Source organism: Ciona robusta, chromosome 1 (assembly GCF_009617815.1).
Source record: "Ciona robusta chromosome 1, ASM961781v2".
In the NCBI taxonomy this organism is placed as follows: domain Eukaryota; kingdom Metazoa; phylum Chordata; class Ascidiacea; order Phlebobranchia; family Cionidae; genus Ciona; species Ciona robusta.
The window spans coordinates 14617745-14643477 of NC_143235.1; the positions used below are offsets into that span (position 1 = coordinate 14617745).

The 25733-nt window shown below is 36.3% G+C and overlaps 3 protein-coding genes across 4 annotated transcripts; 2 read left to right on the top strand and 1 right to left on the bottom strand.

Annotated features, from left to right (window-relative positions):
* Positions 1-514: 514 nt before the first annotated feature.
* LOC149743609 (glycogen synthase kinase-3 beta-like) lies at positions 515-3167 on the top strand. Its single transcript, XM_089877376.1, has one exon. It carries the CDS (start codon positions 684-686, stop codon positions 1905-1907), a length of 1224 nt encoding a protein of 407 aa, XP_089733502.1. The 5' UTR covers positions 515-683; the 3' UTR covers positions 1908-3167.
* Positions 3162-25560, top strand: LOC149743610 (copine-8-like). 2 transcript variants are annotated; one of them, XM_089877220.1, is made up of 16 exons: positions 3162-3292; positions 5785-5825; positions 6384-6430; positions 6647-6750; positions 7082-7121; positions 7748-7824; positions 10458-10625; positions 11308-11454; positions 12948-13023; positions 14190-14305; positions 16515-16635; positions 17177-17284; positions 21965-22092; positions 22646-22806; positions 23668-23741; positions 24486-25560. In XM_089877220.1, exons 1-16 carry the CDS (start codon positions 3201-3203, stop codon positions 24669-24671), a joined length of 1686 nt encoding a protein of 561 aa, XP_089733346.1. In that variant the 5' UTR covers positions 3162-3200; the 3' UTR covers positions 24672-25560. The 2 variants fall into 2 exon arrangements, with proteins under 2 accessions (XP_089733346.1, XP_089733354.1); XM_089877228.1 differs by lacking the exon at positions 3162-3292 and adding an exon at positions 5306-5457.
* Positions 18565-21351, bottom strand: LOC149743611 (uncharacterized). Its single transcript, XM_089877400.1, has 2 exons — positions 20859-21351; positions 18565-20162 (listed from the first exon to the last, which is right to left on the bottom strand). Exons 1-2 carry the CDS (start codon positions 20870-20872, stop codon positions 19181-19183), a joined length of 996 nt encoding a protein of 331 aa, XP_089733526.1. The 5' UTR covers positions 20873-21351; the 3' UTR covers positions 18565-19180.
* Positions 25561-25733: the final 173 nt, after the last annotated feature.

Consider the following 25733-nt stretch of genomic DNA (forward strand, 5'->3'; position numbering starts at 1 on the left):
TTAGAAAGATTTAAAAAAAAGAGAATGAAAATTTAAATTTCTGAACTTGATTTCGATGTGAACATGTTAGAATACATTATGCTTATTTAAAATATTAAATGCCTAATATAGTAGTCAAGTATGACTAAAAGTTGAAGGAATAAACACGTTCGGTTATTATAAGTAGTTTAAGAATTAGAATGATACAAATGTAAAGTTAGAAGGTCAATTATAATTTGAACATATGATTTAATATTCTGCTTATTTAGATTAGTTTGTGGCCGATATAGCTAATTTTTGAGTTTTTTTAAACTTTGCATCATATAGGAAGTACTTTTAATAAAACTGCGTTTGGAAATGTTTGTTAATTCTAATAGTTGCCTTAAAATATTCATTTTTGTTTTAAATTCGTTTCGTTCATGTATAAGTTATGTACACAGCTATATATAACATCCAATTACGTTTTGTGATTAGTAAGTATCTAAATTACAAATTTTCGGATTAGTATTAAAAGCTAGTTTATCAATTTACTTTCTATATTTTATTGAAAATTAGTTTTTAATTACAGATGGTTTCATTGTAGGTGTTTCTCCAAATAACAAATAAGATCGTACCACAGCCCAATTAATTGTTCGTATTATGAAAACGCTTTGCTGATTCCAGTTGTGCAAAGGAAAGTAACAAATTTGTTCGTTATTTAAACGATGCACGGAGCGCCCAAGACGACTCTAGGCAACATGAAAGGTAGCAGAGATAAAGAATCGAAAATCACGACAGTGGTCGCAACACACGGCCATGGACCCGACCGCCCCCAAGAAGTTGCCTATACCGACACCAAAGTCATTGGGAATGGCTCATTTGGTGTTGTATACCAAGCGAGGCTTATTGAAAGTAACGAGATGGTGGCCATTAAGAAAGTCCTACAGGACAAAAGATTTAAAAACCGCGAGTTGCAGATTATGAGGAAGTTAGACCACTGCAATATTGTGAGGTTGCGGTACTTTTTCTATTCCAGTGGAGACAAAAAAGATGAAATTTACTTAAATCTTGTGCTTGATTTCGTTCCGGAAACTGTATATCGTGTAGCAAGACAGTACAGCAAATCAAAGCAAACTATTCCTATTTTGTACGTCAAGCTTTACATGTACCAGCTTTTCCGTAGCCTTGCATACATTCATTCGCAGGGGACATGCCACAGGGACATTAAGCCTCAAAATCTCCTTCTAGACCCTGAGACAGCTGTTTTAAAGCTGTGCGACTTTGGAAGTGCCAAACAACTGGTTCGCGGCGAACCAAACGTCTCTTACATTTGTTCGCGGTACTACAGAGCACCTGAGCTCATATTTGGTGCCACGGATTACACCTCATCCATTGATGTTTGGTCTGCTGGATGTGTGCTCGCTGAGTTGCTGCTTGGACAACCCATCTTCCCAGGAGACAGTGGAGTTGACCAACTTGTGGAGATCATCAAAGTCCTCGGCACACCAACAAGGGACCAGATACGCGAGATGAACCCCAACTACACTGAGTTCAAGTTCCCGCAGATTAAAGCTCATCCTTGGTCCAAAGTCTTCAGACCTCGAACACCTCCAGAAGCGATAGCTCTTTGCAGTCGTCTCCTTGAATATTCTCCCGACAATCGCATTTCTCCCCTCGAGTCGTGTGCCCACAGTTTCTTTGACGAGTTGCGCTTACCCAACACCAAGCTACCAAACGGCCGGTCCCTTCCACCCCTGTTCAATTTCACGGACAAGGAGCTGTCAATCAAGTCACCGCTCAACAACATTCTTATTCCCCTCCACGCAAGGAACGCCAACTCTGCTGGATCCACAGGAGATTATAGCATGGGAAACAGCATCGAAAACAACGGCAGCACTTCAGCAATTGGGGCTGGTGGTGTAATCGCTACATCAGCGCCACAACCCTAACTTATGTTGTTCAGTACATTACGTTTGTTCATGTAATTAAACCTTCTTTGTGTTAGGGAATACATAGCCTTGACTTTGACCCTTTTGTGCCCGAATTCTTGTGTTTCTCAAAATTCACTACATTGCACTGTAAATTGAACCTTTATCTTTGCAAGTGTTACAAAATCCTCTATATTTATACAAAAGTAGTAAGTAAAAATTCACACTTATTTATTTCTATAAAATTACTTTATTTAAAAAGATATCTTCTATAAATCTAGCTTTGAAATAAACTTCTCTAAAGCAAGAAGGGTACTTAAGGGTTAAACTGCTATACCTCCACACATCTCATTTTCTGTAGTGTATTTTCCATGTACGAGCCAACACAAAGTTGTTACTTAGTTGGGATGAGGTCCATGTTGTACAAGTTGCTGGAGACTAACAAGCTTAACAGCATCTGCGTCGTATTATAAATATGTTTTTTCTTGTAATGTAAATAGATATGGAATTTCTTTGCTGGCTTAATACATTCTTGTTTTATGTGTGTACACCTTGATGATGTACCTTTCCATGTAACAAAGCATTTTAAACCTTTTTATCTTGTTTGATTTTATGTAGTGGAGTACACTTTTTAACACCCTCGCAAACACAACTGCACGCTTTCAAACCAAAGCAGTAGCATTTCAACAAAACAAACTTATTTTAAACCATTTCCTCTGCTTTATTTTAAAACCACATAAAAATAGGAGAATTTATTCAACGTGTTGTCAATGAATTATCTCTTAGTAAATTTGAATTGTGTTATTTAACTTAAAACCTAGCGGTCATGATGAGAATATCAACCAAACTATACCAGCTGTCTCTACTATTTCGCAAGTTTACATCCAAACGCATGTACATACCTGCATTCAATTTTGAAAAGTAAGCACCAGCGCATTTCTGGCCATTTTTGTGGCCACTACAAATTTTAAAATTTTCTACTATTAACTTGTTCTTTGTTCTTTTTTTAGTAAAATATTTGCGATGTTGTACGCAACACGTAATTGCTAATGTGCATGCCGTTGTAACGCTAGTTTTGTGGTGGTTTCCATGTCGACTGCGTATAAATGTCACAATGAAAACTGATGATGAAAGTAAACTTTGTACGAGACAAAACTGGTCATTTTCCACCTTAAAAAATGATTTATCTTTAGTATTAATCGACTTTTACTGTTTCTCAAGTGTTTGCTTCAATTGACACATAGTTTACCTGTTAAATTGCGTGGTTTCGTATTTGACAGATTAACATAGGCTGTGTAACATTAGAAATATAGCATGGCTGGTGTTATTACTACACAGACGTTTGGTTCTCAACCAGGGTGGGACAGTCAACCAATCATGGCTATTGAACTGGGATTGTCATGTAGGTAGGTCATAAGCCTCATAACATAGGCATAGTTTAAATATTTACAAGTGAAATCACTGGCTTTAAATGTAAGGACCTGAGATGGCATACCGACCAACGACTAAACTAGTCGGCGCAGAAATCGGCCAACTAGATTTTGACTGAATAACTTCCGTAATAAGCAATGCACAGAAATTTAGTATTTAATTGGCCGACTTAAAAACTGCGACCGACCGGCCGACCTAAAAACCGAAATGGTAACCGCGACCGACTAACTTTAGTCGGTATACGTGAATACCTTCCCTGGTCCCACCAAGTACAAACAAAAATCTTTACTGTATTTCTTAACACAATGCCATTTAGGCGAAATATATTTTTTATTATACAATTGGTTGGACTTGATTTTTGTTTGTTACCTATTTTTTCCTAGCACCAGATCCTAACTGTATTTTTTAAACAAGAGTCGTACTTTGTGAGCACCAGTTGAGGGTCAGATTCATGAATTTATTACTGTGACTTAAAATGCAAATATGTTTTTACTGGGCTGTCATTTGCCTCCAGGCAAAGTAAACTGTAGCCTGATTTTTAATAAAGTAATTTTGTTTCTTTGTTACTGAAATAATACTAAAGTAAAAATGTTTACACTATTTATTGCTTAGTATTTCAAATTCTATTGTGTTGTTTTTAATTAGATTTTCATTTTTGAATACATTATCTTATTACAGTATCACATAGTCCTGTATATGTATAGCCTATCCACATGTTAAAACCAGTGCCTTACACCCACACAATTATTTAAGTATTAGAAGGGTTTCAGTGACATGATTGACCATTAAACGACATATCTTTATTCTATGTGGGTGAGATCCTTATGATTTTGGCCAGATTTAACTCATTACACATATCTAATAAAATATCACTTAAATTTATGTCACTTTTTGGTGGAAAATGTATTGTTTTTTAACCATATTATTATTTATGTACTAAAACATTCAACTTTTGGTGTCGTATTAAATACAAAAAAAAGTTTTATATCTATATTTTATATATATTCTAAAATCGTGGTTTATGTTACTTTGTTTATTTTACTTTTTTTTTTACAAATTTTAAACGAAACAGCTTCCACGCAAATATTTTTCTGCTTCGATGATTATTTCGTGTTTAATTTGATTAATACAAGTGGTCAGAGGAACATATTTCACACCAGAAGCAACAAACCTAATTACTGACCATTAAGCCCATAATTAAATATGTTCCGTTACTTGGCAATTTCCTCGCTTCGGTTATCTTCAATCACATAGTAAGCTGCCTATATATAAGCCACGGGGATCACAAAGAACACCTGCTATGATATTATAGTTCTACCACATGTGTTGACACCCTGATTGATCAAATCAATTATAAACCCGCATATAAATTGACCAAAACAAAATTCCTACCTCATTTAGTGTTAGTACATTGTGGGATCAGCAATAATGTTTAAGTTATTTAGTTACTTTTAAATCTTGTAATGATGTAACTTATTATTTTGGGTTAGTTTTATAGCTTACTGTGTTTAACCCAAACAATACGAGTACAGTGTCAAGCTACTTTGGTAAAGATTTTTTAAAGTTTAAATTGTCTAGTTAGTGTCATTTATCGTTCGTTATAAATTAGGTTTTTTGGCTTTATTTTTAAGGTTTATTGATTAGTTTTACTTTTTATAGCTAATACGCATGAAGGTTATTTTTAAGTTTTATTTACTTTTTAAGTCTTTAACTTCATTGTGTGTTAGTTATTCCTAGGTGTGAGTTTCGGGATTGTTAAAAGCTTATTTATTAGTTTACCTGTGATTTAACATGTTTGGAACCATTGGGGTCGGATGATTTTAATTTTAAGTTGTCAGTGCTGTCCATTAAGTGTTTTAAACCTAGAACTTTATTTATTACAGTTACGCTTGTGATCTAGTATGAGTCATTAAAGTTTAATCTGTATGGTTACTTTTTAGGTTGAAATTTTCTGGTTAGCGTTTTAAGCATCATTGTGAATTTGTGTTATTTTTGTTGATAGCTGAATTTACCAGGATTTTTGAAGCTTAGTGGTTATATTTGTTGGTAGAATGTATCGAGGTGTTAAGACTGAAGGTCATTTTAAACCTTTATCTTCGTGTTCACCATGTTGTCAGTTAAGTTTAGATGTTACATGCAGGTACTTGCTCATTATATATCATTGTTAATCATATATATCATCCTTATATTTAATATTCTGATACTTCTGCTATTAGGCATAATGTGGTATAAAAACTTAGGCATAATGTGGTATAAAAACATAGTGTATTTCGTTTGCTATCCAGCAAGACTTTATTAGAGAATGTAACGCAATATCCATGAAGCAAGATCATGGGAATGGTGAAATGTTTCATCGGGATGGCAGACATAAGTTAGATAGGCGTATACACGATGTTTTTTATACCAGTTAAGCCACTAAAAGATTATTTACAATCGTTGTTTTAGTATTAACTGTTTATTTTTGCAGGAACCTCATTGATGCTGATGTGTTCTCGAAATCGGATCCAAGTAAGTTTATATTCACTGTTTAGTTTACAATGTCTATTTTACATGTATAGTTTACAATGTCTGGTTGCAGTTTACTGTATACTTGACCTAACAGTTCTAACTAGGGTGTAACAGTCCCACCTTTTATTTAAAGCATTATTTTATTTTCTGTTTTATCCATAGCATGTTTAAACAACAGTTGTTTTACCGTTACTCCCCGTTTTTTCAACTTTTTAAACTCTCCTGTTCTTCGTTATCGTGACCAAACTAGTTTAAAAACTCAATTTATTGTCATGGCTAAAAAGCTACTTTCATGTCAAGACTCGAAATATTTACATTTTTATGTTTAAATATTTTCCTACTTATAATAGAGTTGGAGAAGATGGGACACTTTTTTATTTTATTTTCTTGTCACATTTGGTAGTAAACAAAAAAATTCAAAGAATTATAAAACCATATCCTCACAACTCCCATAGACCGTTGTTAATTGTTTAAAACACGATCAGGATATTTGGATATTACATTTTAAAGGTGTCCCACCTTACCCCACCCTACTATATTTTTATTTTACTTCTACAGTGGTGGTAATGTACACGCAGGGACTTGGCTCTAAAGAATGGAGAGAGGTGAGACTCTTAATATATCAATATGTAATAATTAAGCCTTGTATCAAATATTATGATAAAATAATCAGTTTAGAATTGGTTTCGTGTAATTATTTTTGCTGTATATTTACCTAAACTTTTGGAAATTTAAAACCTGCCCTATTTTTTTGGGGATAGAAGCCTCCCACTGGCTGAGCCACATTATATTCGGTAAAAGTTAAAACATCTTATTTTAAGTTTGGTAGAACTGAAACCATCTGGAACAACCTGAATCCGGATTTTGTTAAAAAGTTTATCATTGATTATTTCTTTGAGGAGAGGCAAGCGATGAGATTTGACGTGTAAGTGGTGGGGTGGGGTAAGATGGGACATCTTTCGTACATAATATCCAAGTATTAAAACAATTTACAACGGGCTATGGGAGTCGTAAGCATTAAATGTATAGTAGTAGGGTGGGGGGAAGACGGAACACCTTTAGCACATAATATATAAATATCCAGATCGTGTTTTAAACAATTAACAACAATTTATGGGAGTCGAGAGGATACGGTTTTATAATACTTTGAATATTCTTTGTTTACTACTAAATGAAACGAGAAAGCAGTCTGAAAAAGTGTCCCACCCTACAGTATCAGGAAAAATGGCTCAATTTTTATGCTTGGATATTTATAGGTACGATGTGGATTCAAAAAGCCCGGACTTATCAAAACACGTAAGATGTTCCATAATATATTTATTTATGTGGGGTTTGGTATGATGTCATTCTGTATTGGCAAGGTACTATGGTGTGGCATACCATAGGGCCTGGGATTTATACCCCCAGTTGGCCTATTACCCCCATTGTGAATATTAGCTGTGTTTACTGTTTACCCATTTGGAAATCCCTAAAAAATATATTTAAAAAAATATATTTTATAGTATTGCTTGTTGGAAAAAACATATTTTAAAGGATTGTTCTATTTTTTTTGTAGCGTCTGCCTCCGTCTGGTGTTTGTTTTTAGTATATTCAGAAACGAAAGCAATGCTGGTTAAGAAACCAAGACATGTTGCTTAAATAACTCACACTCACTCTAGATGCTAAACCTGTGGTGTCAGGATAGGCAGGCCTACTCTAAACTTATCTGCACTGCATTAGTCAGTAAGCAGTACACCAATAAGTAAGAGTCGTTTCATATAAGTATGCGTTTCTACTTTAAACATGTGTATACAACCAAAAAGTAAGATTTGTTTCATAGAAACATGTGTCTGACTCCCCTGCATTTTTAGGAGTTCGGTGCCTATGTCTCATACTGCGATGTATCTCAAGCACTCTTTTTACAACGTGTATTGTATTTACAGGATTTTCTTGGCCAAGTATTTTGTTCTCTTGGAGAAGTAGTTGGAAGTCCAGGAAGCAAATATGAAGCTCCTTTAAGGTTGGTGATGAATGAATGAATGAATGTAACTTATTTATCCAAGCATGAGGGGCAACGACAGTCATTATAACACGGGTGTTCTGTTTTATACACCTTGTGCCCTCTTGCAAGCTACCACGTATGTAACTTATTTATTATCGCATGAAGGGCAATGTCAGTCATTATAACACGGGTGTTCTGTTTCATACACCTCTATTTTTTATGAGTTATATATATGCTGGTGCCATGCGTAACTTATATTAACTTAAACGCTTCATTTTCAAGTAGACAATTAAAACCAGCCACATGAAACCTATTCATTTTGTTAGTGACTTCAATTGCTTGTACTTTGGATTTTGAACTTATTTTATTTTATTTATTACTTTTATCTGTCTGTTGCTGTAGCACAGTGTTTAAGCTATGTTAGAGGTTATGGAATTGAGACTTGTTGCTGCCACCACTGTAGGTGTTTAGGTGTATACTATATGTGTCCTTGGGCAAGACACTTTCTGTTGCTCCAACTCAGTGGTATTATAAACTGTTAACCATACATTAAAATGATCCTTCAAAAATGTTTACCCCTGGTTAGTTACATGGTAACTTGCAAGCGGGACGAGATATATTAAACAGAACACCAGTGTTATATCGACTGTTGTTGCCCACCATGCGAGGATAAATAAGTTACAAACATGGTAACTTGCAAGTGGGCACGAGATATATAAACAGAACACCAGTGTTATAATGATTGTCCTTGCTCTACCACACAAGAACAAATAAGTTACTTTCACTTCATTTACTGTGTATTGCATTTGCATGCAGCAGTTCATTAACCACTGCATGTTTTGAATCAATACAGATGTCAGATAGCAATTGATTTTATTTCGTATTTGGTTATATTGGTATAGAGAATGTATCTCTTAGTAAAGCAAATTATAAAAAGTGAAGTGAGTGAAGTAGTGATACAACTGCTTATTTCAATACCTGGTGTTGTTGCACAGTGGTTACTAACAGCAGCATACATAACCAAAACCATAGGCGCCGATTTTTTTAAATTGCAGAAGAGGCCACGTTTATGATGACGTCATTCGTTTTGCAGAAATTAGGAAAATACGGTATACGCGAGTTTTTTTCACTCGCGCCAAAACACGATTTAGCTATACTTTTCATGGCAGCAGTAACAATAACGGCGACTATTAAAGTTTGCCAAAGCCGCTGCCTATCGTTCATGCGGGTATGAAACTGGCAAAATCACACAGTCAAACTCGTTCGTCGTTCTTTGAAGGACGTTGTTCCTACGATACGCACACGAACATTAATGACGCCTCAAGAAACATCAATGCTGTTGATTATTACATAGGTCTTAATTTTGTACAGATCTAGTGTTTGAGGGGTTTTTAAAGCATTAAAACTGTTTGTAGATCGTTTTTAAGCGATTCGCAACATAGGCTTTGCCTGTCAATCGTTACTTTCGATGACGTATTAATTTTACGAGCAGCTAAAGTTTGTTCCAAAATATGTAGCAAGCACCTATGTCTGCAGATGGCTGTTAAAGTACTTAATTGAATCCAAGGACATCCGCCACGCCAAAAGATTAAACCGTTAAGTTAAAGCTTTAATGTGTTTAATACAGACCAATGTATGTGTTATTTGTTTTATTTTAATACAGTCGTTGTATAACCGTATTTGCAAAGGCGCTAGCTATATACTTATAGCAAGCTGTTTTAAGTATAAAACTAACGTATGTTCACTTTTCGTTAAAGTTTTAATAAACAGTCTCCACCGTAAACGTACACTATTCAGTTTGCTTTCTCTTGGATTGCTAATAATGAACGCGTCAAACCGTATTATGACGTCAATAATCGACGCATGAAATAATAATATGACGCAAATAATCAGCGTGTGAATCGCTACTATGTCGTAACAAAGCATTATGCGTGGACGCGTGGTTGAGAAAAACATTACGAGAATGATCGTTATTACGCCAATCGATGGCGTAATAACTCAATACGTTTGAATATATAGTTCTTTAGCTATTTGCGGGCTTAAAACGACTAGTTCTTTTTAATTTTAAACGGGTTTTATTAATAAAATGCAGTTATACGCAGCAGGTGCTGCACCGTCTGCATAATATTCAGAGTAGGCCGGCCTCGTCTGCACCATATAAAACGGCGCCCATGACCAAAACAATCACCTACAAAGTTACTTACAAACGTGGTACCTAGCAAGCTTGCACGAGGCGTATGAAACTGAACACCCGTGTTATAACGGCTGTCGCTGTTCTGCCATGCAAGGATAAACAAGTTACATACATAGTAACTCGTAAGCGGGCATGAGGTGTTTAAAACCAAACACCTGTGTTAACAAAATGTCATTGCACGATGCCCTGCCATGTGTGGATAAAGCAAACTGCATTCAAATACCTATGAAAATCAGAGTATCACAAGGTTGAAAAATCCCACACAACTGCCATATCATGGTACATTATAATTTAAATTTAAACAATAAACAAATACTGTTTGTTAATTTGTTTTATTATTGCTACAAGGTGTTTTTCAGTTTTAATTATTACATTTCGAAGAATTTTTTTTTTTTTTATGATACATACATGGTACATGCAATAATCAACGAATCAATAAAATAACTTTTCCACACAGAGGAACTTCATCAAGAAACACAGGGAGGATAGTGATTATGGCGGAAGAGCTGGATTCTTCCAAAGACATCATAAGGATGAAGTTTAATGGAAGAAAACTCGATAAAAAAGATCTTTTCGGGAAATCTGACCCTTTCATGGTGTTTTGTCGATGCAATGAAAATAACAGGTTTGGAAATCTAATATTTTTGATTCTATTCTGTGGAGGTGAAGTTCGTGAGGAACTAGGATTTAGCCAGATTCGGCCCATTGCCCCAACACCCTTGTACGTCCGGAAGTGACTTGCTCGCGGTAGTGAAGTTTCTTTCTTCATGTTTCGACTCTAGTGTTCCGATCAAGTCCCGTTTTTTGTCCCGATTCTCGACCTGTAGGACTCCACCTGCGAACTATATTTGCAAACTAGTTCCACATGATTCACGAACATAATTCAAGGACTACACTTGTACTCGTAACGTCAAATATTTTTGATACAACTTGTGCTGTGTACTTATATAACAAACTGTAGGGTAATGGGCCAATCTTGGCCTAAATATTAGTTTCCACCGTGTGCTGTGCTGTGGGTCCTCACCCAAATAAAATAATTCATCAAACGTCCTTCCTTTAAGGTCGCAATTCGAGTAATTGCTAGAAGATCTCCATCAGTCTTATAATTTGCAACCATAAATGTAACCTTACATCATATTTTTATTAAAAAGGTGCCTAACTGTATATTATGTACAAAACCTTAAAAAACACATTAAAAACTGACTCTATTTAAAACTTGTTTTAACAACTGGTAATATTTAAACCGACACACATTGATTCCAATCCTAACTGTTACTATCATACTAATTGTAACCATTACTGCACAGTTTCACAGTCTGCCATAAAACGGAGGTAAAGAAGAACACCCTCAACCCAGAGTGGCAACTTATAGAGATACCTGTTCGTACTTTGTGCAATGGTGATCATGAGCGAACGATCAAAGTAGAAGTATATGATTGGGACAGGGACGGCGGGTGAGGTTTTTTATACTGATATAAGTGTTATAAAGGAGGGAGGAATAAATGTAATTTATTTATCTTCGCTTGGCGGGGCAACGACAGTTGTTATGACACGGGTGTTCTGTTTCATTAGGTATAGTAACTCGTAAATTAAGTAAAAAAAATCCCAAAAAATATCAACCACAAAGTAACATACGTGATAACTTGTGGGCAGGCATGAGGTGTATATAACAGAACACCTGTGTTGTGTTATAACGACTGTTGTTTTCCGGCCACGCGAGAATAAAAAAGTTACGTTCATTCTTTCGTTTAAATACGTTACCTACAAAAATGTATCCCAACAAATTGTATTTTATTAGATCTACATTTCGTCCGTTTCTTGTTTAACTAGAAATATATATCTAGCAGAATACAATTCGTTGGACTTAGTTTTTAAGTTGCGCATTTCTTAGCATTTAATTCTGAATGTTATTTCTTTACGAGAATCGTCCAAATGCATGAACGCTTATAGACCAGCGCCAGTTTCACGGAATTTATCACGGGGTTTAGTTTTCACGCTTAGTTGCTCTTCAGTGCGCTCACTTTCTTAACGTTGTAGTGGTATTACTGGTATACATGGTGTATTTATATGCATTTGTATTTATTACTGGTATATATGGTATATAGATATATATATATAAGTGTGAAATATATCTTTTACGAGTTGAACATTTAAAACGAAGAAATGTGTTGATTTAGATTCCTACCTATAGTGAATAACATGGTATATTTATATGTTTATATATATGTATGGGCGTTGCACATAAAGCTTACTGTAGTGACCAATAATGACAAATCGATTCGTTATGCTGTGTAGCTATGATGCAACAATGACACTGTAAGTCGTAACATGTCATAATCACCTGTTAACATTGCATTTTAAGCGTAATTATTGATTATAAACACCGCGTCGCTTTTAACGATGACCGAAAAGCGGTTGCTTGGCTGTTTATTGCGCCATCTTGACCATAAACATTATATTAGTAGTACTGTGTAACCATATAGTGTTGGGGCAAGAAAACGCTCTTTGTGGGGTAAAATGGGCGTGGATATCAGTTATCACATAATGTTCCATATTGCTAAATCATGTTTTAAACAAACAAATAAGAACGCTAATTTAGAGTCGTAAAGATACCGATATATAATTCTGTAAATATTCTTTGTTTATTTCCAAATGGGACGATAAAGGGAATAAATACAAAGACCATCTTGCCCCAACATACTGCGCCTCGTTTATATTAGTAGTAATATTTACTTTAAAAATAAATAACTTGTTGTTTGTCTGCTAGGTGTAGCGACCACGCTATTTTCTTCCAATTAAATTTAAATATGTTTTTAAATTTAAGTGTGTTTTAACAACTGTTACTTTATCGCTATTTCTTGTCCTTTCGTTTAAAATATTTCTAAATCTTCGTTACTGTATTTAAAGTTACGATAAAGTTATAAAGTTTATTACATTGTTTTTACAGGCATGACTTAATAGGAATTTTCACAACGTCGGTGAGCCGCCTGAGACGCGGAGCTGGTCCGGATAATATTTACGAGGTAACTATCTTGATTTTATTTTCATTCGTAACTTTAATAAAACTGAGAAATACGTGCAACAGCGACGCTTTATAACTGATACTTGCCCCACACTTTCCATAACGTGTTTTAACAACTGTTGTTTTGCTGTTGATTCCCTCTCTTCGTTGTTTTTGAAGAGATAAATAAAGATTACGTTAATTACATTCACTGTTAATAAATAGTAAAACATAAAATCACGTCCAACAAATTGTATAATATAAGAGATATATATTCCGTTACGTCTTTCGAAGCACTTTACCAAAGTTAATGATAAAACGACTTTTATTAAATGCGTTTTTCTGGGTTTTTGTTGAATTTTTCTTAAAAAGTTTTTTTTTTAAATTAATTAATAAATAATCCGAATATTGTTTTAATTAAAGTTTAAACAGCCTTTTATCTATCCAGCGGTTTGATTAAACCGCTGGAATAACACAATGCCGTCATAAAACAACATGGCCTACAAACCTATTCGTTTCGCTTTGTTAAACAGGATCACTAACGTTGTCCTAATTCAAGTTCATGTATTGGCACGGCAGTTATGACTTAACAGTGAATTAGGTTACGAATCAGCATGTGTTGTATGTTATAATATAAAGGCGTCAACTCGAACGATTCATCTCTTGTAACGGTCACGCCTAATTATAGTCATAAATTAAACTGCGTGTTACTGGTTTATCTATATGGGTTATTATGACACTTTATTAGTTTGGGCGGTAATGATTCAAACTTCTCGTTTGTGGGCTTTTTACGGTTGTTTATATTTATATTTCACGCTAGTTTCAACAGAGTAAGTAAGTTTATTTAATTCCGTAATAAAACTGGCCGTTATACAAAAATACAAAACATTGAATTTAGCGTTAATGTGTGTAATTTTTTGTAAACTACATATTATTGTTTCTTCCGTAACAATTAGGTTGGGCGTTATTCATTCAAACTGCTTGTTTGTATCTTGTTTATGCAACGTTGATTTTTAAAGGGGCTTTTACACTTGTTTTTATTTTTATTTTATGTTAGTTTTACTGAGCAAAACTAGTTTAAACAAATCGCTGGCAAATACGTTTCATAATATTTTCCGTTAAGTTTTATAAAAAAAACGCACGGCACTGCCTGCCATACAAAAATGTAAAACAACTTATCAATTGCAGTGCATCAACCCGAAGAAAAAGGCGAAAAAGAAAAGTTACAAACACTCTGGTCTCGTCAACTTGCTTTCTGTCGAAGTTAAGAAACAATTTACTTTCCTTGATTATCTTAGAGGGGGGTAAGTTGATGTGTCTCCATAGAGTTACTATTACTTATTGGGGAGGTCATTTTTAGGGGGCCCGGAATTGAGGCCACAGTTGGCCCACTACCCTGAGATCGTATATGCATATTCTATTCTATATGGGTGAGAATGAGATCCTACAGTGAGGCACGTCATTGGACCTAGGATTTAGGCCAGAGTTAGCCCATTACCCCAACATTGTACATGCACATTTTATTCTATATGGGTGAGGTTCTACAATGAGGCACGCCATAGGACCTGGGGTTTAGGCCAGAGTTGGCCCACCACCCTGAGACTGTATAAGCACATTCTATTCTATATGGGTGAGAATGAGATCCTACAGTGAGGCACGCCATAGGACCTGGGGTTTAGGCCAGAGTTGGCCCATTACCCCAATATTGTACATGCACATTTTATTCTATATGGGTGAGATCCTACAATGAGGCACGCCATAGAAACTGGGGTTTAGGCCAGAGTTGGCCCATTACCCCAATATTGTACATGCACATTCTATTCTATATGGGTGAGGTCCTACAGCAAGGCACGTCATGGAACCTGGGATTTAGGCCAGAGTTGGTCTATCACCTCAACGTTGTATTATTATATTCTATATGATTGAGATTTGACAAGGGCCTGGAATTTATGCCAGATTTGGCCCTTTTCCTCAAGTTAGAAAGAAATTTATGGAATTCATTACTGTCATCTAAGCAGTTTATTGTTTTCCATTGGTAAACTCCAAGTCAGAATCAATCTACAAAATTTCGTAAAAACGTTTCATGACACCGTCCCCTTTGCGTTGAGAAATCCTCTTCAGATTTTTTAAAATGTATCAGAAGAATCCCACAAAACACCGTCCACTGTGAAAACGTTGGCCGCTTTGCTTTAGCTCTCTCTCTTACGCTTCGTCTTTCTCCATTAAGGGGGTTCGTTCGCGTTGACAAATTAATTAAAACGGGCTCGTATAAATAATGCAGTACAACGCATGCAAGCGCGCACTTATTTAACCAACCCGCTTTTATGCTTAAATTTTACTCAACGCCCAAGCTACGAACAAAACCCAATGGTGGCCTTATTTTGTATTCGTTTGTGGTTTTTGTTAGCTTTTTTTTTATAAAAAAATGTAGTTAAAAGCTAGAACAGCTTTACGAAAAAACTACTTGATTAAAAAAGTACTTGATTTCTAATTCTGTATTACATTGGGGTTTCGTATTTGTTAACTTTTTTATAAAAATAATAAAAGCTAAAACAGCTTTACTGAAAGTACTTGCCTAAATCTGGGTTTTCTAAATCAAAACATACAGAAAAAAAATCAATCACTCGCAAAGTTACATACATGGTAACCCGTAAGCGGGCATGAGGTGTTTAAAACGGAACATTAGCGTTATAACGACTGTCGTTTCCCTGCTATGCAAAGATAAGTAAAATCCGTTTATTCATTTATTTAAGTTATGCAAAGTTACCTGGTAGATATAAGCAGTGTCTTCACACAACGATCCGAACGTATGAACATTAAAAAAAAACGTTTTACGCTTTATTACATCAGAGAATAAACTTATAATTTACCTTAAATAAACAACGTAAAAATTCATATTATCACAATATGACGCAATAACGCAAATTGTCACAATGAAACGTAATAATGCATATAAAGCTAGAGACAGGCGCGGTAACCACTTAGCCACAGCACGGTAAATAACAACGTATAGAATTTCATGTGCTTGTTTGTGCATATACAATGTTGGGGTGATTGGCCAACTCTGGCCTAAATCCCAGGTACCATGCGTGCCTCACTGTAGGACCTCACCCATATAGAATAGAATGTGCATATACAATGTTGGGGTGATTGGCCAACTCCAGCCTAAATCTCAGGTCCCATAGCGTGCCTCACTGTAGGACCTCACCCATATAGAATAGAATGTGCATATACAATGTTGAGGTAATGGGCAACTCTGGCTTAAACCCCAGGTCCCATGGCATGCCTCACTGTAGGACCTCACCCATATAGAATAGAATGTGCATATACAATGTTGAGGTAATGGGCAACTCTGGCTTGAATCCTAAAACCAATGGCATACCACGCTGCAGAACCTCACCCACATTGAATAGAATAGTGTAACTTATGGGGTAATGGGCCAACTGTAGTCTATATCCAAGGTCACATATGACCTCATCCATATATAATAAAATCATGTGTTTTTATCCACAGAACTGATATCAACTTAGTGATAGCTATCGACTTTACTGCGTCAAACGGGAATCCTAATCAACCGTCATCGCTCCACTATATTCACCCTCACCAACCTAACCAATATGCACTTGCTATCCAGGTATGTGTAGTGTGTAGCAGGATGGGGGTGAGATGGTGCATGTCATATAGTAGGGTGGGGTAAGATGGTACATGTCACATGTAAAATTATATTACCCACTTTAATAGCATAAAACATTGCACTTATAGTAGGGTGGGGAAAGGCGGGACACCTTTAGCACATAATATCGAAATATCTTGATCGTGTTTTAAACAATTAACAATGGTCTATTGGAGTCGTGAGGATACGGTTTCATAATTCTTTGAATTTTCTTTGTTTACTACCAAATTGGACAAGGGAAAAACATAAAAAGTGTCCCATCTTTCCCTACTCTTCTATATGTATTGTGTATGAGAATACCTTGTGATATGGCTGAGCTAACTTATTTACTCTTTAATATATAACAGGATACATTAACTTCAAACATTCTCTGTATGCAATAGTTAATTAAACAGATTAAAATGCACTCGTTGAATCGCACAGATCAATAAACAGGTGTCTGTCATCGCCTGCCTGCTTAACTGGTCACAACCGGTATTAACCGGTTTGTTTAACGACGCAGGCGGTTGGCGAAATAGTGCAAGACTACGACTCGGATAAACTATTCCCAACGTTCGGATTCGGCGCTCGACTGCCACCTGACGGAAGGGTTTCTCACGAGTTCGCGTTGGTAAGAACTGTTTCAATGATATTTTATTACGTATTATTTTACATAGTTTTTAATTTTTATCTCTTAAAATACTATAGCGAAGATCTGTTTATTTAAAATAACGTAGCCAAGAAAATAAGCTGCAAAACGGCCGTAAAAACGCGCTACGAGTAAAGACTACTTAATTAAAAGTGTCAAATAAAAGCGGGGCTGCTAAAATCAACGAAGAGAAAACAAGTGAATCAGCACGAGAAGAAGGCTAGTAGCAGCTAAACGACAGTCGTTAAACCACTTTATTCTAATGTTAAAATAGTTCCTATATCGTAGTTTCGGCATTGCCATGTAATATCATGTGTAATATCTTACGCAAGATCCTTGAAAGCATAAGCTTTGAATCCTACTAATCCTGGCAGGCAGCTTGTTTTCGGCTTAAAATAGCAGCTTTGATGTTACGAATATAGTTCTGTAAAAAAGACATCAAAGGACAAGCAATAACTGTGGACCAGTGTTGTCTTGTGGACGCGTATAGTTCCTTTGTAACACGAGCAAAGACGAAATGTAAATCCTGAATTAAAGTTTTGGTGTATATAGACACCAAAGGCTAAGCATTGGCTGTGGTTGGGCCAGTGTCGTCTCGCGGACGTATACACGTAGCGTTTGTAAATTTGCAATCCTGGTTAAAAGCGTAATGAATGTACTTTCCTATTCATTTACGTACATCGGAAAAAAAAGTTCTTGGTGTAAAATTAGCTTTAAAGCGGGAACTTCGTGTTATTTGATTTCATAATGGACACGTAATGTCGAAAACTGTTAAAAGAAAATAATATTAAAAGTTGAGAGCCGTATAGTGCGTTATATTGCTCACATATTGATATAATATGAATGTAACCGTTTTATCCTCGCATGGCAGGGCAACGATAGTCGTTATAACACGGGTGTTCTGTTCCATACACCTCATGCCAGCTTACAAGTTACCACTGATGTAACTTTGTGGGTGATTGTTTTTTCTTCTGTATGGCTGACAATTTTAACAACCCATTAGTGACCACTGGGTTGGAGCAATTGCCGTAAATTGTCTTGCCCAATGACACATACGCGCACAATGGTTATTTTCCAATACATTTTCATATACAGTTCGTATATTTGGCTGCTTTGTGTTCGGTTCTCACGTTCCCTATACTAATAAATAATGAAACTGATTGTCGTACATACATCATCGTTTGTATATTTGCCAACAAAAAAAGACAATTCTGAAAGTTAAAACGCTGTCAGCTATGCAGTATACAGTTATTATGAAACTCTCTATTTTCGGAGTTTATTTTGTGTAGTTTCAAAAATACAGTGACCGTTAGTAGCGTTTAAAGAGATTTTCCACAGAAATGCTTTACAACACTATCTATATTTATGCTTACATCATATTAAATATAAAAGACGCATTCAATAAGCTAATTACCTAACGACCGCTAACAACTATTGCACATAATTTTATGAATATCAAGTCCGGACGTACAATGTGGCTTGGTTGAGACGCTGGAGTTGAAACAAAAATAAGGGACTTCACTATCGCTAGCATGTCACATTATAGGACGCACAAGGTTATTGGGGTAATGAGCCAACTTTGGCTTTAATCTTAGGGCCCATGGTGTGGGTCCTGTGGGACCTCATCCATATAGAATTAAATTTGAGTAGAAAGTCCATATACAGTGTTTGGGTAACGAAGTTGGCTGGGTAATGAGCCAACTTCGGCTTTAATCTTAGGGCCCATGGTGTGGCCCCCTGTAGAACCTCATCCATATAGAATATAATGTTCATATGGCATATACAGTGTTGAGGTAATGGGTCGAATCTGGAATAAATCGCAGGTTCTCAGGGACCCCATAGTAAAGTAGAATGAATTACAATTCACATAAGACACAGCTACACTTGAACGAAAACACCATTGGAATGAAAAGTCCTTTCTGCCCAACTAGTTCTCCCTTCTTCTGGCATCATCTGTGTCCGATATTTCTCCCGCCTTCGGGTGGTTTCGGCGCACTTAGCGACCCGCACGGCGCCCCCGAGCATCCCCAGTAGCACAAACAACGCCCCAATTAGCACCATGGGCGCCGTGGCCACACCGGGCGCAAATAGACCGAGTGTAATAAGTGCAAGGCCTCCAAATGCACAAAACACGTCAATCAATCTCCGCATGAACTTCCCTATCCTATCCATAACGTTCCCCAATAAACTATGAATCCGCTGCAATTTTAAGATTGTCTTTCGTTGCTTCCGAGCTCTCTTTTTTGCTCTTTTTTCCAACTTCATCTGTTTCTTCTCTCTCTTCCTCGCCTTTTTTCTTTCCTTCATCTCTTTTTTCAGCTCCTTGAGAGCAGTCTTCTCACGACGTTTCAGCTTCTTTTTCATCTTCTTTTCGCTCTCTTTCTGTTTTTCCTTCTCCTTTTTTAATTCTTTCTTGTTTATTTTTTTCTCTTTCTTCAAGTCGGATTTCTTGCATTTCTTTTTTTTCTTTTTACTCTTCGTCTCTTCTTGAATAACCGAAATCCTACCTTCCAGAGTTGAACCGCCTAACTTGACAGGTAACTCCATCCCATGCGTTGAAACTTTTTCATGATCTATACCCTCTTGCGTCCTATCACACTCCACGCTTTTATCTTGGAAAGCTGTACGTGAGTTACAATGCCGCCTATTCCTCGGGGATTTAGACTTCTTATCCGCGGTTTTTTTGTCCTTGATTTCCCGCCGTTCTTCCTTCAAACGAGTCGATCCTCGCAGTAACTTCTTTCGCATAGCGTAAGGATGTCCCATAAACAGCATCGCCCTCTCTGCTTCCCTTTTTCTTCTAGCATGTTGTATGTCCCTCATGGTTTGCCCATATCTCCATTCTGCTGTACGTGGCAACCTGGCGTGGCAACCAAAACGTTTTTATTATTATTATTATTATTTATATTTAAACCGAAAGCGCAAGATGAAAAAAGATGTTACACAAATCTGCATAACTGTTAACAACCCATTTGCGACCACTGGGTTAGAGCAATGTCAACGGCTCAAAACTTTTCCGTCAAAAATGAAATATCACTAAAGTTGTTACGCAACACAAAACTTTATTATTGAAACGTCTTTACGCAACATATGATTGCATGAAACATTATTTCATTGCTTCAACCCAGTAATCCTTATGGGCTGGCCAAAATTTCAGCCATGCATTAAAAACATTAAAAATCCGAACAAAATAAATCATGAAATTACATACGCGGTTACTCGTAAGCGAGCACGAGGTGTATGAAACAGAACACCAGTGTTATAACGACAGGATAGACAAGTTACATCTATATTTTATTTGAACTGGTAAAAACGGTCTAAAACCACACACTATACACATTAAACTCGTATTTTTGTAGGTACCTCCCAATCATTAAACTTAAACTAGTTAAAGTTAAAATCTAAAATCACAACATTCCGGTACCAGCAGATTTACATACATACATGGTAACCTGTAAGCGGGCACGAAGTGTATGAAACAAAACACCCGTGTTATAACGACTTTAGTTGCCCTAACCTTTTGTACGTTAAAATGTCAACAAAACCACAAACTTACGCGGTTTCTTTCATTGCTGTTGAAACGCTTCACCCTTGAACGTCCAAACCAAACTTACCCTGTACAACTGCACCTAGTTACCACTGTCCGACGTAGCTTTTATAAAGCATTTAGCGTCTAATCGCCTCCCGTGTTCTCGCTCGTTTTGCATGCTAGTGCATAATGTATGGCGCCGATTGCCGCTTACCCGTTCAATGGACGCTCTGTTGCTAGCAGTTGACTCACGTTTGTGATTTACTCCATGAAATAAACGTTCAGAGGATAAATTATTCATACTTACAACCAGTTTCGAACGCGCGAAAATGCGTCAGCGTATAACTTGACTCCAGCAACTAATATACGGGGTTGGCGCATTTTTGTTTCAGGCAACACCCCATTTTTACAACGTTTTTTATTCGCAATTTTAGCAAAACGCTTTCCCCCGTTTTTGGAAACATTTTTGTTCCTTATTTTAACAACATTTTTGCGCTATTTTGGCAGCACTTTGTTTTTATTTTTTTGCAACATATTTTCACTTTTAGCAACGTCTTTGTTCTCTTTTTTTCCTACACATTTACCCATTTTTGAAACACTTTTTTTCCCAATTTTAGCACCTCTTTAGGAAAATTGCTATAGCACTTCTTTTCTTCTGAATTTTATAACAATACCATATCCCAGTATATTTAGAATTTCGCTGTTTTACGTCATTTAATATGCCAATGAAGCAACATATACGTCACACCTTCTATAAATACTACGAAAACAAAGTTATATTATTTTAAGAACGTACGAGAACTTCTGTTGTTACTGACTAGTAGTTATTAATAATAGCATATATACGACCGTGTTTTGACGACTGTTGTTTTTTTTCGTAGTTTTTACCGTATTGCGTGTTTTAACGATTGTTTTCTTGTAATTATAATTAATGTTATTGATATTATACAGAACTTTAACTTTAACTCTTTGTTGGTTCTTCATTTTTGCTACACATTTCCCATTTTTGAAACACTTTTTTCCACAATTTTAGCACCTCTTTAGGAAAATTGCTATAGCAGTTTTTTTCTTAGTCCTGCCAATTCCGTCTCTTCGCTATTTGTGATATAATTAATGTTATTAATATTATACAGAACTTTAATCCAGCGAATCCCAACTGCTTTGGAATCCAAGGCGTAATGGAAGCTTATCAATCCAGTATAAGATCTGTGCAGTTATATGGACCAACTAATTTCTCCCCTATTATAAACCAAGTTTCCAGGTATTTAAATATCTATGTTTAGTTAAAGTAAAGTTGGGTAAAATGGGACACTTTTATCACATAATATCCAAATATCCTGATCGTGTTTTAAACAATTAACAACGGTCTATGCGAGCGTGAGGATACGGTTTCTAGGTTTTATAATTCTTCGAATGTTCTTTGTTTGTTTTTTAATGGGACGAGAAAATAATTGAAAAATGCGTCTACTGGTGCAAAAACGACGTTGCTGCCTAAATTTGAAAAAAGATAGTAGTGAAAAATATGCATAGGCTGTTGTGCGTTTATGTTGAAACTCACTAAAAACTCTGTGTTTTTGTACAAACCCTTTTTTAAAGGCTGTTATATCCCTTTTTAAGGTGGCTGTACACAGTATCCGTAATTCGTCCGTTTTGTCTGTTTTGTCCGGATTTCGCTGCCGCATGCGGAACTCGGTAATGGGTTTGCATACGACTTCGCATGCGAATTCGCACGCCGGATACTGTGTACAGCCACCTTTTAAGTTTTTTTCGCACCAATTTTACAACTTAATCAGAATTTCATTTAATAATAACAGGATAGCGGCAGGAGACACCAGTGGTTCACAATATTATATTCTGCTTATGATAACGGACGGTGTGATATCAGATATGGAAGCCACCAAGGAAGCGATCGTCAACGCTGCAAGGCTCCCAATGTCTATTATTATAGTGGGCGTTGGACCTGCAGAGTTTGATGGTGGGTTTTTATTCAAACTTAAATAATTTAACTTAACTTATTTTATCCTCGCGTGGCCGAAAAACGACAGTCGTTAAACACAGGTGTTTTGTTTCATACACCTCGTGCCAGCTTACGAGTTACCAAGTCTGTTACTTTGTGGGTGATTGTTTTTTTTTGAAACTGTGTTTTTTTTTGCAACTTTGGCTTTAATGTTATGTTCTTTATTTTTTCCCGTTTATTTATAAACTGTATATTAGTTGGTGTTTAAAATTTGGTTTAGGTTGTATTAGTGAAACCACAGCCTACTAGAGATATAGTAGGGTGGGAAAAATGGGACACCTGTTTAAGGTGGCTGTACACAGTATCCGGCATGCGAATTCGCCTGCGAAGTCGTATGCAAACCCATTTCCGAGTTCCGCATGCGGCAGCGAAATCCGGTCAAAACGGACGAATTCCGGATACTGTGTACAGTCACCTTTATTCTATTTTTTCGTCCGATCCGGTATTAAAGAGAGAACATTCAAATAATTATAAAACCGCATTCTCAAGATTCTTATAGACCATTATAATTGTTTAAAACATGATCAGGATATTTAGATATTATGTGCAAACGATGACCCATCTTCCTCCACTCTACTAGTACTATATATATATGTGGCTAAAGAATAGGTATAGACACGGTAGTACCATTGTGTTCATAAATTAGCGACAGTTAGAATATCATAACTGTTAACTGGCTATGATTACTTTAGCTGCAGCATGTTAAAAAATAACCTTGACTTTGCTTATTTGCCGTCCATTTATTAACTGTGTGCTTCATCTCTCTGTTTCGTCATAGCAAAGTTTATTCATTATTCACTAACCCCATTGTTACGTCAGCAATGGAAGAACTTGACGGGGACACAGTTCGTCTTTCTTATCGAGGTATTGAAGCAGAGAGAGATATTGTACAAGTGAGTCTTTTGTTCTAAGTGTATTTAAACTAAAAATTGGTGAATAAATGAATGAATGTAACTTGCTTCATCCTCGCATGCCTGAGCAACGGCAGTCGTTATAACACGGTTGTTCTGTTTCATACACCTTGTGCCCGCTTACAAGTTACCACGTATGTAACTTATTTATCCTCGCATGGCGGGATAACGACAGTCGTCATAACACGGTTGTTCTGTTTCATACACCTCGTGCCCGCTTACAAGTTACCACGTATGTAACTTATTTATCCTCGCATGGCGGGATAACGACAGTCGTCATAACACGGTTGTTCTGTTTCATACACCTCGTGCCAGCTTATAAGTTACCATGTACGTAACTTGCTTAATCCTGACGTGGCCAAAAAACGACAGTGGTTGTAACATGGGTGTTCTGTTTTATACGTCTCGTTCCCGCTTACCACATTTGTAACTTTGTGATTGTTTTTTTCTGTTTTTTTTTATGTTGTACATCGTATACCATATTATTATTATGTCATATGTGGTAGGTTGGGGTAAGACGGTCATGTAGGCATTCTCATTTATCGGTAGTAAGTAGTAAGCAAAAACGTTACAAAATTATATGACCGTATACTCACGCCTCCCATAGACCGTTAATTATTAAAATACAATTAGTTTTTATAACGATAATTTCAAAAACCCTTTTAAACGTTTTTAAACCTACTTTGGTATTTAAAGATAAACCAACGTCTAAACCTTTTCATGCAGTTTGTTCCATTCCGTGATTATGTTGCGCAAGGAAAGAGTCAAATACTCAGCCAAGCCCGCCTTTCCAAAGATGTACTTGCTGAGATACCCGATCAGTTAGTGGGTTATATGAAATCACGTAACATACAACCAGGTCCTCCACCACCAACGTACACGCAACAGCCAGGCCCAAGCGCACCCAGATAGGCCTAGATGATGAACTGCTACTAAACTTGTGGGCCTGATTTTGAACAGCAATCAATGCCATATATCCTCTAGTTGCAGTAGCTCTTCAAGGGTAAACGAGTAATCCGAGTGAGCCTTTTTCTTTTTTTCCAGTTCAGTGTTTATTTTCTATGATCATTACCCTTTAATTCTTTGTGCACTAATCGTGTAATATATTCGTATGAACTTTGGAGTGCCATGCAACATGTGATATGTAAAATCAGGTTTCAAATCGATCTGCCCATTTTTTTTTGAGTTTGTTTTACCTGTAAAATTGAATTCGTTGGATCAAAGTTGTTTTTTTTTATTGAACTTATAATTACGTTTTTACGTTAGTACATGAGAAATATTTGGGTGGGGGAAGACGGAATACCTTTTTATTCTATTATTCTCCTCCCATTTGGTAGTAGACAGAGAGAACATTCAAAGAACTATAAAACGGTGTCCCATCTTACCCCACCCCACTATATATTACTCTTCCAAACGGAGAATAAGCACAATCAAACTGCGCAGTTTTGTTGCATCAATTTTCAATTTAAAGCCTTTTTACCATTAATATGTAGTCACATACATTGTATAGCATATAAGTTTCAATACCAATATCGTTTTAAGTAGTTATATATATTGCACTAATTGTGTTTTAGTTGTAAATTATTTTCCAAAATGTTTTTTTTAAGCTTTTTCATTCCTTTTGTTTTTTACCTAATCTCTGCAGTTGTATATGCAACGTGTGCGTGGATTATTGCGGGCATCGCTTTGTTTGGTACATGGTGTAACGTCCTTTGATATGAGTCTTCCAAATCGAAAGCAATCTTTTACTGTGTGTTTTACTTCATATTTAACCAAAAATTAAAAGCCCTTTTTGCAGGTATCATATTGCAGTGTTGTTCTTAACTTTTCCTAGCTATACCCGGCGTCGTGGCAAAGTGTTTAGCGCGCCGGCCTCTATAACCCAGAGGTCATGGCTTCAAGGCTCGTCGCTGCTACGATTTTGGGCGTGTGTGTCCTTGGGCAAGACACTTAACGTCGATTGCTCCAACCCAG

Coding starts and splice junctions, on each gene's coding strand:
- LOC149743609 (XM_089877376.1), top strand. CDS start 684: ATGCACGGAGCGCCCAAGACGACTCTAGGCAACATGAAAGGTAGCAGA.
- LOC149743610 (XM_089877220.1), top strand. CDS start 3,201: ATGGCTGGTGTTATTACTACACAGACGTTTGGTTCTCAACCAGGGTGG. Junction 5,826..6,383: donor GTTCTCGAAATCGGATCCAA/GTAAGTTTATAT, acceptor TTACTTCTACAG/TGGTGGTAATGTACACGCAG. Junction 6,431..6,646: donor GCTCTAAAGAATGGAGAGAG/GTGAGACTCTTA, acceptor TCTTATTTTAAG/TTTGGTAGAACTGAAACCAT.